Below are 13,205 nucleotides of genomic sequence, written 5' to 3' on the forward strand. Positions count from 1 at the left end.
GGAAAGAGGCACCACCACAACATGTCAAAGACACAGACCTCTGTCCCAGCTAGAAGTCAGGAACTGTGCACATCTCAGATTTTGGGTGCTGTCTGTTCTAAGACTTCTTTCTCAAAAAGACTGCAGCAATCTTCAGTGCTTTCATTTTCCAAGTTAATTTTGGATGCAGACCTGAATTGAACATGCCACAACTGTAGTACTAGCCTAGAGGGGAAAACCTCTGCCACAACTACTTAGATTTGCAAGACAGAAGGCAGCTTAGTTTCCCAGCTGGGTGGAACCACAAGTTTTATTCAAAAGTACTGTCCTCCAAGCAATGCATACCACACTTGCTTAGAACTGCTTATCAAAAGTATCTCCAGATTGTGTTGCAGCACCCTCACCTCACACTGCCAGTACACACTCCAAGAGTCATGGCAACGCCATACAGATATCCAGCAGGGAAGTAGCCAACTTTGTATGTTGTCTCAGCCAACACTACTGAGAGGTTAGTGTGTGCATTGCAAAAAGTACAGCTGAGGTGCAGTTAGAACTAGGGACCCACTGTATGTGGCAGCATTGAAATCTTCATGTCATGGTGTTTGATCCAAAAGCCATGGCAAAGCACCATTTACCCTAAAGAGCTGAATTCCAAACTACAAATCTTGTTACCAGCTGCTGACTCTTTGCAGCCCTAAACAGCTTTTGATAAAGTCAGTTCTTGTTACTGCATGTCCTTCGTTGGATGACCAGCACTGCCCTTATCAGCTATCAGCACTTGCACACTGCTGCCTCTCCACTGCCATCCCCCACAGCCAGTTCCAAGCAGCAGAGCTAGGTCAGGTCTGGGAAAACCATTTCTCTGAAACAGTCACTGTGGAAAACCCACACACAGGCAGGTCCTGTGGTGAGCCTTCATTCCAATTCCTCACAATTTTTTCCCTAAAACTACCTTGATCTAGAGACTTGTCCTAGGCGTTTCTAAACAGTTGCAAGAACACCTCCCAAACTCAGACAATCTGAGCTAATATTTTTTGTACATAATATGGACTCATCTGCTTAGAAAACCTGTGTCATGTGAAACCATTCCCAAAAGCAAATCAATGCTCCTCCACTTTCTCTACCTGTTCCAAGGAACCAAGCTGCCATCGTTCAACCTGCATTGCTTCAGCTGCCCTACAACACCCATGCTGCATGCCAATTTGCCTGCTTCAAACTCAACAGGCTCTCAGTTAGTGTCACATGGTTTCTTATGAAAAAGAAAAAATTTATCATCTTAGACACTTCTTCAGAGTCTTTGCTTATCCCAGCATTTCCTTGGGATTGACCCTAAAATTTAGCACCTAAAATTGGGGAAGAAACAGTTGTTTTCATCTTCAGAAGGGAGTGGACAAGTCCAGGAACCCACATCACAGATGACAGCTCAAAAAAATATATTCTACTTCTTTCCATGGTATTTTTAGCACTTCCTTATATTTTCAAAGGAGAAACTGGCACATGTAGTACTAATCTGTAACACTGCACCATGATTTCTTCAGACCTAGAAATACAGCCTTTCTTAATTGCTATGCAGCAGAATCAAAAGCAACAGAAGAACCTGAAGAACTTGTTAGAACAATTCAGGTTTTGAGAAAAATTAAACAGTGAATTCAAGAAAACATCATTTCCTTTGGCTCCAGCATACACAGGAGATACCACTGACACAAGTTTCCCATCACATTTGTTTATAATACATTTACAAGTAACCTAATGCTTTGAAAGATTAAATACATGTGTTGCATTCAAGTTACACACAGATGATAATTACTTAATTATATGTACAAATATTATTTCATTTGTAATTTTGAATTAATGCATACCATAAGCACACCCTGCATCTTAACTGCTGGTTGTAGTTTGCCACAAGGTGGCAGAAATTTCAAAGTTAAAATAGATTGCAGTAGGCTATTCCATGAGTTTGGTTTTGTTTGACCTGCTATGACTAGAAAGAGAAGAAGTAAGTTTATGTCACCAGGTTAAAACTCAAGAACCACACAAGTCCTTTTTTTGTGGTAGAGAAGCAAAATTAAACCTTTAGCATGGTACATAATACTGATTTTAAAAGGAAAAGTACGCACAAACAACAATTAACTAAAACACTCAAAAAATTTTAATACCTAAATTAAAAGTTCGCAATCACTCAAGATATAGGGAAGCATAAAGTAGGCAGCCTAAATTTCAAAAATACCAAATAAATTATTTTAGGTATGCATATTATGCCTTTTGTGTGTTGGGAAGCAGCATTAAATTTTCTAACAAAAAAAGTCCTGTATTCTGGTTAGCAGCTACATATTTTTCCCCTGTTATTTTTGCTATGATTGTTTGTTAAGAAACAGTCACAAAACAATGAACACTGCAAGAGGACATTACTGAAATGTGGCTAAAAAATCATTAAACAATAACTCCTATCCTCCCCAACTGGCAAATTAATTTTCTGCTCTCCCCAATAAAAAAGTTTTTTCAATTTTTTGAAATTATTAATTTACTTTTTATCAAAATGAAAGAAAAGCTGATTTTAAAAATTGTTAATTAAGGTGAATTACACCAAACTTTCTTAAAAGTCAAGCCTTAATTTACTGTTAAAATGGTGACATGATCAGAAGCAAAGTCACAACAACATGAACTCCAAAATGCAAGTTAGTGACCGAAACAACTAAAAAAGATACTTACTGTCTAGCCTGGTCCTTATTGCCATATGTTACATTTACAACTGCAGTCTCCGTGTCAGTGTTCACTAGAAAGGAAAATGCAACAGGAGGAGGGTAAGTTCAGTCTGCACTCTCTTCCCACTTCAAATTTAAAAGCAAATTGAGAGTAGTAACAGTACCTTGCTCACAGTTCTCCACAGTTCCATACTGAGCTAACAAACTATCCAGCACCTATAAGAGGTAAAAGAAATTACAGATTTAAATTTCAAAGCAGATTAACAAAACAAAAATCTAAAAACCACCAGAATCTTTTAAATGATTAGGAAAATATAGATCATTTAAGAGAGTCATTCCAAAAAAGAAGAAATTATTATTCCAGGAAGAACAAGCATACATTGCTTTTTTTCTCTCTCATGTCAGAAAATCTGCATTTAAAATTTCATTAATGTGAAAACACAAAGTATAACTTCAGGAAGGCACGCTGCACTGTACATTCCAAACTTTGAAAATAAACCTTCAATAAAAATAAACCTTCAAAAAAAAAAAAAAAAAAAAAAAGTCACTGTTCTCAGAGGGGGCTAAAGGAGAGGCAGAAAAAGTTAGAGGACAGCAAATCCAAAATAAAATTTTCTCCATGTATGACAAGAACATATATCTATCTTTGTCCCTGTTTGGAGTTATTGGGGTTTTTCCTCCCAACACACTTAGGTTGTACATAAAAGTGTCATTCTCTTCCTTAGTGGAGAATTGTCTGTGTGGAGAAGGTAACAGGAAAAACCAGCATATGAAGAGCTGTTTCACAATTATTTTGACAGATTTCTTGAAGATCACCATGCCAGAGGAACCATTCACAACAGTATCTTCACCATTATTTGAAAATCACAATTTTTCCTTCAGTAGAAAGCTAGGAAGAAACAGGTAAATGTATGTGACAAGTGGCAAAAGAAACCTAAATTAAGTAGTTGTATTTTGCATAGTTTTATTCTTGTCAAATGGAGCATGAAGAAGGGGGAAACACACAAGCTTCTGGAGAAAAATCAAGGTGTCAGAGTATTCCTGTAAAAGCATTAACACACCCACAGTTGTACCACATCTAAAATTCACATGGTATAGAGTTTTATTTTCTTCCTGGTAAGAAATAATGTTGCAGAAAATGGTGACTCTGGCAGTAACTAGCACAGACAGAAGTGCAGCAGCATTGTAGTGCATCCTAACATTTTGTCTCAAATTTAACTGATGCTGGAAAGGTTCACAATTTACACCAAGAAGTGAAAAAGCAAGCTTGCACTCCCTTTTGTAACCAAAATTACATTTCTTCAGGTAATCTCTTAAGGAGAAATGTAAGTAAGAAAGGGAGGAAACCCCTTAGGGAAAGGAAGAAAACAAAGAAGCAAAGATAAAGGAAAGCAGTAGGCATAAAAAAGCATCTGTGCCACTTCCCTTTGCTAGAACCAGCAATCAAGTGTGCACAAACCCCCAGTCCCTAAAAATGTAAAGATGTAAAATTCAGACTACATCTCCATGAGATTACAATTCCTAAATTATAATATATCCATCTACCACATACTTTTACTACAACTGTATTTTATATGCCAAACCCAAAGACAAATTATATCAGTGCAATTTCCACTCTTTACCACCTACTAAAGTTTAAACTGTACAAAGATGTTTCAAAGGTAACATTTCAAACCAGGTATTTAAAAGGCAATTCAGTGCTCACCAAGTTTGAGCAATGCATTATTGCTTCTAACTGCAGAATTTCCCCATCCTTCTTGTAGAGACTCTAGTAAAGTTTTCTTGGCAAGGGTTTTGTTTTCATAGACAAGTTGTTAATTGTCCTCTCATTCTACAAGTAGAGATTAGCTTAGTCTGAGAATTTCCCTTTTCAATCCCCTAAAAAATAATTTTTCTGCTGCTCCTCGGATCTGACAATTGGAATCTAAGTGAATGTTTGTGCTGAAATTTGCTAAATATTACTGAAGCAGAGATGCTCCAGGGGATTAAAACAAATTAAAAGTCTCTGGAAGATCCTTTTAAGACAATTAAAACACTGGCACAGATGAGTGGGAGAGTTGTGAGGTCTTGCAGGTCTGCAGCTGTACCTCACAGAAGCCAAGAGAGCCACAGCATGAGATTAGAGGAAAACCTTCTTCCACAGACTGCTTAAGGGAGCCACTGAAACCAGTGGGTGAACAGAACCCCAGGTGTGGTCAGGGATTTAAAACAAGAAAAGCAAAGCTTTTCCTGGCTTAGAGATCCTTTCTGGGATGTTTAGGTGAAATAAGATACCAAAGAGTTCATTGGTCTGATAAAGCAATTCCTTTGTCCCTACAGTATGCCAACACCTGTGCTGCCCTACACTGCACACTGTGCCACAACACGGGCAAGTGTGCTTAGCTGTGATTGTGTTTGAACTGTGCAGACCACTACTCATGGCCACTCTGCCCCAAAAGCTCCATCATTTCAAAACAGAATTTCATTTTCATCCTTATTCATACAGGCAAAGAGTGCTAGAATACCAAAGGTAGCACAACAGTTTGCTTGCTAATAATTAATCAATATTTTGTAAGGTATTTCTATATTCAACTTATATTCTGGGCTTTATATTGCAACCCACATATTAAAGTCATCATCTTCACTAATAAAATAAATACTTTAAAGCCGAATCCACACAACTGTTAAAAGACACATTTTCTCAAAAAAGCACTTTCAGCATGTTTGTGATCAGCCATCAGAAACTTCTCACCACTATCCCTTGCATCTGCTCCCAGGAGCCTAAGAACCCCAAGACTGCTTGGCTGTTAATGCTGAGGAGCAGCCCAGAATGGCATGTACAGCATCACACCCTTCTCCAGCAGGAGTTCTCCACTCATGCTGCTCCTTAATCCTCTTCTGATCCATTTCAGTCAGAGACAGTGTCCATCTGGGCTTTAATCCAAGTGATTTGGGTTCCCATGTTTTTAAAAGAGTTGCTTTACTGAACAGATTTATGAGAAGTTTCCTCAAAGGATTGGAGCTTGCTTTAACCAAAATGAGAAACAATCCCCTTTGGTCAAAGACACTTGCTCTCTACAGTACTGTCTTCAGCAGAAACTTGAATTTTCATCACCATCAGCCTCATGCAGCAGGACTTAAAGTGTGATCAACACTCCAGAGGTAGCCTTTTAAATAAAAATGCACTAGTACAAAAGTTCCAGCAGCAGTTGGGGTATGTGTGAGTGAGTGTGAGGAGCAAGCTTCATGGGTGAGAACACTTTTAACTGAACCAGCTGATCCAGTGGGGAAAAGTCATTGCAGTCATATTCAAAGCCAGATCCTCTATTGTAACTCACTTTCAGAACACAGAACTCAATTCCTGCACATGTTTCTTGTTTTACACGTATTTACTGCAACAGTCAGTTTCTATTCACATCTTTCACTTCATATGTCTCTTGCTATCTTTTCCCTCTCCCCAAATTTTTCTCTCTAGTCCAAAGCCCATAGTTCTGCTGCAAAACAAACATGTTTTGTTTGAGCTGCTCTTCCGTAACACTCTTCGTGTACAGCCTTGTTGGGCAATCAGAACAAAATTCAAAGCCAAGTTGGTGGTGCAGCAGCAATTCTGATGAGCAGCTGAAAAGTTTATTTGTACAAATATTTAATCTAAGCTAGAAAAAAAAAAGGTCTTTCCTTTTCTTGAGCCCTCCTTCTAACAGTTGTCTAAATTGGGTCTCCTGCTCTTGTTATAGCACAGATGTCTCTCTCACAAAAAGCTGCAGTCTTATACTGTGGACTTTCATTCATCAGGCTCTAAAAGCCAATTCTGACTTCATTATAAACAGCATTACCCTACACCAAGCCCCACAAATCAAGGCTGCTTTACATGGAAAAAAAAGGAAGGAAACATTACTCTTCAGTGAAACCGAGAGCTCAATGCACACGTTAAAATACCGCAGCTCTCGTACAGATTTCACAGGTTTAGAAGCAGCACTTTTGAACAAATCAGAGCAGTTTTCTGCACTTTCAGAACAGACTATTTTATACACATCATCTCATAGTGCTGTAGGACTTCTGCTGTACACTGTAAGGAAATTAGTCTCAAGACATCTGGTCTGTAAGCACAGTTATCCATACTGTTTCTCTCTCACACATGCACTTAGCGACAGGAACGTCACACTGCTGCTGGAGAACCTGAAGTTATTTTCTCCTCCCATGTAGACCAAATCCACTAGACCACCACCAACACCCCCTTGTTTCCATGACTCCTGTGTCATGTTGACAAGGAATTAAAATTAGACAACACAACTGAAATCGTAACTAGCAGAGGCTAAAAGAGAAGTATTAGGGTAATTCAGTTGAAAAACCACATAGAAATGTTTGACTGCAAACACTTTGAGTGTACAATGTGATCTAACAAACAAAAAATTTTGATTTAATTGGGGGGGATGAAGGAAAACTAAAGAGCCAGGTAATGAAAAGAGGATGTGGGTGGGGTAAAAAGCAGTGCTGATATCACAGATACTGAGCCTGGCTGAACCATGAATGCCATCTCCATATTTCAAGTACTTTCTTGATATACCTAAGTCCACAAAAAAACAAACAAACAAACAAAAAAAATCACCATAATGTCCTTTTCCATTAATCACATTAATTGAGCCTAACTAGTCTGATGTGGCCCCCACCAGGCCCTGGTGTAGTAGAATTTGCAGTGCAGCAGGAGCAGACCTGGCATTTTGTGACTTGGTGTGATATTACCTTGGCAGAGGTGCTGCTCCTCTCACAGCCACATCAGCTGCCAACAACTGACCATGGCAAAAAGGCTCCCCAAAGCACCTTCAGTCTGGCATTACTTTTGGCTGGTAGAAAAAAAATCAATATTCCCAACAAGGATCCCAGCTAGCATGGCTTTAGAAGGAAAATTAAACTGAAGACGACCCTAATAAACTCCTGAGGGTTATTTTTGAAAGGTGTAACTTGGATAACACTGCATTGCCTGAATGCAGACTGTGGTGGACAGGTGAACTCAGCTCCAGGTCACCCAGTGCACCGCTTAGCCTCTCTGCATCACTGCCACCCCACACAGCCCAAACATAGCAGCTTTACCCATTTTCACCAAAAGGGTCAGAGCATGCTGGTTCCTTGTAAAGGCAAAGCAGCATGGACATGGAATACCCAATTCAGTCTGCCAGGACACAGTTATTTTTCCAAAACCTCGTGAAGGCATTTGAATAGGCAAAGCCAATCTGCAATGGCTCAATGCGCTGCAGCGTGTGGTGATGGTGTTTTTCATCTTGTAGGCCCTCCAAAACCCAGTTTACTGTCTCATGAAACCATGACCATAGTCTGGAAGAATCAGAAAAATAAGCCTGGAAGCTGCTGAAGTCATTGTTTGCACACACCAGAAAGGCAGCGCCTGAAAACAATAACTCTGGCTTATTTACCACATCCCATACAAACCCTGGAGTGAATTCTTCTCCTGGGAACTTACAGTTATATCCAAATGTTCAAAACTAATAATAAGTTTACCCTATAATACAATTCTGTTTAGGTGGCATTACCAGGGTTTTAAGAATGTAATGCTGAACCACAGAGAACAAAGACAAAATTGTCAAAGGAACTACTAATTGAGTGACCAATTTGGACACCAAGGGCTTGATTTTCCATCGTGCTCAGCACGTCTGTGTGTTCAAAGGGCAGCTTCAGTGCCACTTCTGGTAGTAAGGGGAACACAGCACTTCTGCAGGAAAGACCTCAGGCTCATCACAAGACAAGCTGAAGGCACTGTTAGCAACTAATAGCAACTTCTGCTTAGGGAGGGGAGCACAGCACCAGAGACCAGAACGTGCAGGATTCAGTTTGCCATGGCAACAAATTCAATTCCCCTTAACCAAAAGGGTTTGTCTTCCTCAAAGCCCTCGACTTGCTACCAAATTAAGAAAGTGTGTGGTGAATAACTGGGTCACAGCTCTTATGGACTGCTCATCTCCACTGCACAGGCTGGACTTGTTGGTGGCAGCAGAGCCACCCTCTGGCCCCAGCCAACATCCCTCCCTACAGGGCTAAGAGCAAACAGCAGGTCCCCATTTCCCTTGGTGTAACTGTGGAACTTCTGAAATGCTCAATTAAAAGAAATAAGGAGGTAAGGGATGTTGTGGACTATTTCAATTTCAGTGTTTTGAATTAAGCAAAACATAGAAAGCAACTGAAAATAGGTATCAGGTAGAACATCATGTGCAACTGTGAGTACAACTATTATAACTAACTCCACATCCCACACGTGTTTAAGTATTTCCAGATAGTACTGTGGGCCATTTAAATTGTTATATATATATATATCTATATATACACACACACACACAATATCCCTGTATATTTAAAAAGGTAAAGGAAAGAGAGGGCTAAATGCTTTAAAACCACACTAATATGAAATAGCATTTAAAAGTACCTGCCTTGAATCTGCTAAGTCAGAAATTGCTTAAAGTATAATTACTATGATTTACCAATAGAAGGTTGGTTTCTAAATAAAAAAAAGGAATCCAACAAGTATAAGCAACATGATAAATCATTACAGATAACATCAGTATCAAAACTCCCTCCCTCTCCTTTTTTCTAAAAAAACCTCATACAATAGAAAAATTCACTGAGAGAATATTCTAATAAAGCTCTGAAAATAGAAGAAATTTCAAAAGAAATTTTTGGGCTACAAGATTAGCCCAGGTGCTGAACACAGAACACAAAAAGTTCTCATGTGCTTTCATGTTCCCACATTACACCCTAAGCTGGAAATAGTCTCTTTAATGTCTGATAAGGAAGAAAGATTAGCGTACATTATGCTAAAGATGCACGAGATGGAGAAAGAAAAATCATAGTATCAAGGCTGACAAATGGCATTAAATGGTTTGCAAGGCTAAAAAATGTACTTGAGACATGTTTAAGAGAAAAGCAAAAAACCTCTCTTATTAGATGCATGGGTGGCCTCCTTCACAAAGAGATTAAAGGGAGCAGGATAATTCAGTTTGGAAAGGAGTGAGAGGGAATATGATACAGGTATTATGAAATAACGAATCATGTAGAGATGGCCAAATTGGCAGCTTCTATTCACCCTTCATCTAAATTAAATGAAAACAAGTTTGAAAACACAGAGAATAAGTATTTATGCAACATTATCTGAACACAATTAAGCACCTCACAATATCTGCTGCAATACTTCATTAATATCCCCTCTCTTCACACTAAAGGTGTAACTTCAAGAGCAGTTGCAGATAACACTGGAGTTTATGAACCAGGTTGACACTAATGTTAACACTCCTGATTCAGTACCCATCCTTATTTCCAGAAATTAGAAAGCACTGTCACACTGATTGGTCCTTAAAGGCGGGAGCTGCTGTTTTATGGAGCTGATCCCCAAATCCCCATTTCCAGTATCTCCTTGTGGGCACTGTTGGGGCCCCTCCTCCTGGGGCAGACAGGCTACCAGGACATTTCTGGGCTCGGTGTGAGGGAGGGAGGGAGCACACGCCGGGCTGGCACATGGGGGCTGTGAAACAGAGCAGGATGCAGCAGCACCAGCTCATGTTCAGCTGCCTCCTCTCCAGCTGGGGAGGCCAGCTTAAGTGGAAACACTCCTCACTACTTCTACCATGTCATTTGTAGTTTGCCAAAGGGAAAGAAAAAAACAGTTTTAAAAGCATTACTATCCGCTGAACACTCATTACTCAACTCTGATTAAATGATAGACTACACAAAAGCAAGGGAACCAGCAAATCTTAAAGGAATGTTTGGAAAAGACATTGGGATAAAGGATGATTTTTCTGCTTTACTCACAGGGCTATACCAAGATGCAACCAGTGTCTTATTGGCAGTTTTGGCCCTTTCCTGTGGAGGCACCAAGCACTGGTCTCCATCAGGAAGGCTGTGGCTCAGCCTGGCAGTGCAAGCTGCCATGTCCTGTTCTAGGCCATGAAAACTAGAACAGAAACATCTATGTTTTTTCCTGTCCCCTCCATCCTTTCAGTCCTCTCAATTTTGCTACCTCCATGTCATTACAGAAAATGTGTTCTTTTTAATTGTGAGCTTTATCAGGGAAAATTGTATTTCTCCTATACACTTTACTCTCTTTTGTCTGTGTGTGCAAAAATAGCACTTTTAAAAGCTATTTTCTGTAGCTATTTAAAAGTCTTGATGCCACTTCATTACTGCTCTACAAGGCTGGTGCTAGCCTGATATTTATAGTTTCAGCACAATAATAGTTTGTGCATTCAAAAAATGCCTTCTGTAAGGCTGGAATCCTGCAATTATAACAAATATCTGTCAGACTTAAAAAAAAAAAAAAATCAATTTTCAAATCATCTTTTGGAACCTATCAACAATTACAAATTCCAAGAAATCTCTCCACAAGGGCACAGGCATAATTTCAAGAAGGGGCCACATGTATGAAAAGTGTTCCCTCTGGTACAGATATGACTGTGCTTTGTAGAAAAAGAGCCAAGCCAGAGCTTGATACCAGGGAAATCTTTCCTGGGAAGGTTGTCTCATATTTTAACATTAAGAATTTCTGCTAAGATCTGCTTGCAACGATCCAAAAACGATAGAGGGAATCACAGAGGAAAATCCTGTAAATGGATTTAGTTCACAGATTAATGCAGATAAAAAAGTAGTATATTATAACTCAGATGGAGATCACGTCTGAGACATTCCCTCTATTGTGCACAAGATGCAAAATGACAAGCTTTCAGGAAAAAGATAAGTCCTTAACAACCACTTCATGACTATCTCGAATCTCTTTATAACCAGGAAAAACTATAAAAAGATCGAAGCATTTTTCTGGAGCTGTAAGATTCCCCTTCTCCCTTTCTGAAATGGTCATCCATAGGATGCATGCCGTGCCTTCGGCTTCCCAGCACATCTACTGAGGACAGCACTGCTGTGGAGCAGAGGTGCAGGTTTGGCCTCCCAGCAATGAGGCTCTGACAGACAGGAGACTGCTGAAGGGAGGGAGTTGCTGTTTGCATTTACAGAGGCTTCCAGGCACATGGGTGCTGCATATCCTCATCCAAAACTTTCCCTGTAGCCGTCAGTGCACACCATGCACTTCACTTCCCTAGACAGGCTGGCATGACCAAACTCCTGCCCTGAGGGCAGACCATCAGCTGCTGTCCTGGAACAGGGCAGCCCAGTCACCCAAGCAGTTGTAACAGCTATACCTGAAATTACACAAGTCAATCCCCACAGCTAGAGAAGACTTTTTCCTTTTTTTTTTTAACCCACCTCTCCTAGTTTGTGTGGCTGTTTCCAGGGAAAGGGGAGGAAAGAGGGCAACCTTACCTAGTCCCTACTGTGAGGGCTGGGCACTGAAAAAAAAGTAAGTGGAGAGGAGTTGCAGGCAAGACTCAAGAACTGAAGCCTGGGATCAAACAGAAGCAAAATTATACACACTTTATAACGTGGAGTGATCCTGGTGGAACAAGTACACCATCTTCAAGTGCTTGAGTTACCTGAGCTGCAAAACTGAATTGAAATAAAATCCACAGTAAATGTTTCCACAGTGCTAACACAGAGATGAAAGCTTAGCAAACAACAACAATTACATGCTGCCAAAACCTTCAGACTCCAAAAACATGAACCTTGGAGCAAAGGGGAAACATGGGTTTTTTGAGTGCAGAAAATTTCTGAAGTAAAACACGCAATCTAGTGGCTACCTAATCACTCAGTCATCAAAATTAAGGTGCACATATTTTAAACACTCAAAACCAAGCTACTAAAATCCACTCTAAAGAAATATTATAATGAAATTCTGTTAAACACAAATTTACCAAGATCTGTGAGATTTTCCAGTCTACCTTAAAGAATCCCGGTATTAAGGCCAACTCATGCACTAATCTGACAGGTAAGGCTTAAGAAGATGTTTACAAATAGCCACAATTTTTGAATGCAATTATCTAAACTAGAAATTAAGATTTCAAGAGATGCACTATGTTAATAGCATTTGACCTATATGTAGCAAAACAAAATTCAGAGTGTGAATGCTGAGTATTAGCTGACAGCTTATGAACTGTGAATTACTTTTAAGAGTCAGTTTTGAAGGAGCAGTCAAATAAAGAGTAAGATCACTGGAACAATTCAAGAGAAAGGGCCACAATTAAATGAGTTATTATACCTAGGGTGTAAGAGTGATCGTCACTTCCATCTACTTGCATTCAGGGCCTTCTACAAAGTAGTGAGCTTTCCATTTGCAGAATGTATTCAGTCCCCAGCAAGCTCTCAAATGTTGAAGTTTATTGTTCAACCACATTATTAATAAAATTAGAATGTTTTCCCTAATTTTAAAGGGGAAACAAAAGAAATGCAATCACAAAGGAAGCAAGTTTACACTGTTGCACTGACTCTGCAGTAATTATCACTCTGTAGTTATACAGATCTGAAAAAACCTACCCTCATTTCTTACAAGCATTGGGATTCATAGAGGAAAAGGAGAATATTAAATAATGTGGATGATATAAGGTCTTGAGGTGTTTGCTGTCCTTTTATTCAGTAGAGTTGTCCTTTGCAAAAGTCATCCTT

At 39.5% G+C, this 13,205-nt stretch overlaps 1 protein-coding gene across 1 annotated transcript in view; it reads right to left on the bottom strand.

The window, feature by feature from the left end:
* IGF2BP3 (insulin like growth factor 2 mRNA binding protein 3) overlaps window positions 1-13,205 on the bottom strand; it is a 111,909-nt gene that overhangs the window by 39,172 nt on the left and 59,532 nt on the right. Inside the window, exons 5-6 of the mRNA XM_074537413.1 lie at window positions 2,846-2,897; window positions 2,689-2,752 (exon numbers count right to left, since the gene is read on the bottom strand). Coding sequence (XP_074393514.1) covers window positions 2,689-2,752; window positions 2,846-2,897 — 116 coding nt within the window. The remainder of the gene's footprint in view (window positions 1-2,688; window positions 2,753-2,845; window positions 2,898-13,205) is intronic.

This window comes from Zonotrichia albicollis, chromosome 1 (genome assembly GCF_047830755.1).
Source record: "Zonotrichia albicollis isolate bZonAlb1 chromosome 1, bZonAlb1.hap1, whole genome shotgun sequence".
NCBI lineage: Eukaryota > Metazoa > Chordata > Aves > Passeriformes > Passerellidae > Zonotrichia > Zonotrichia albicollis.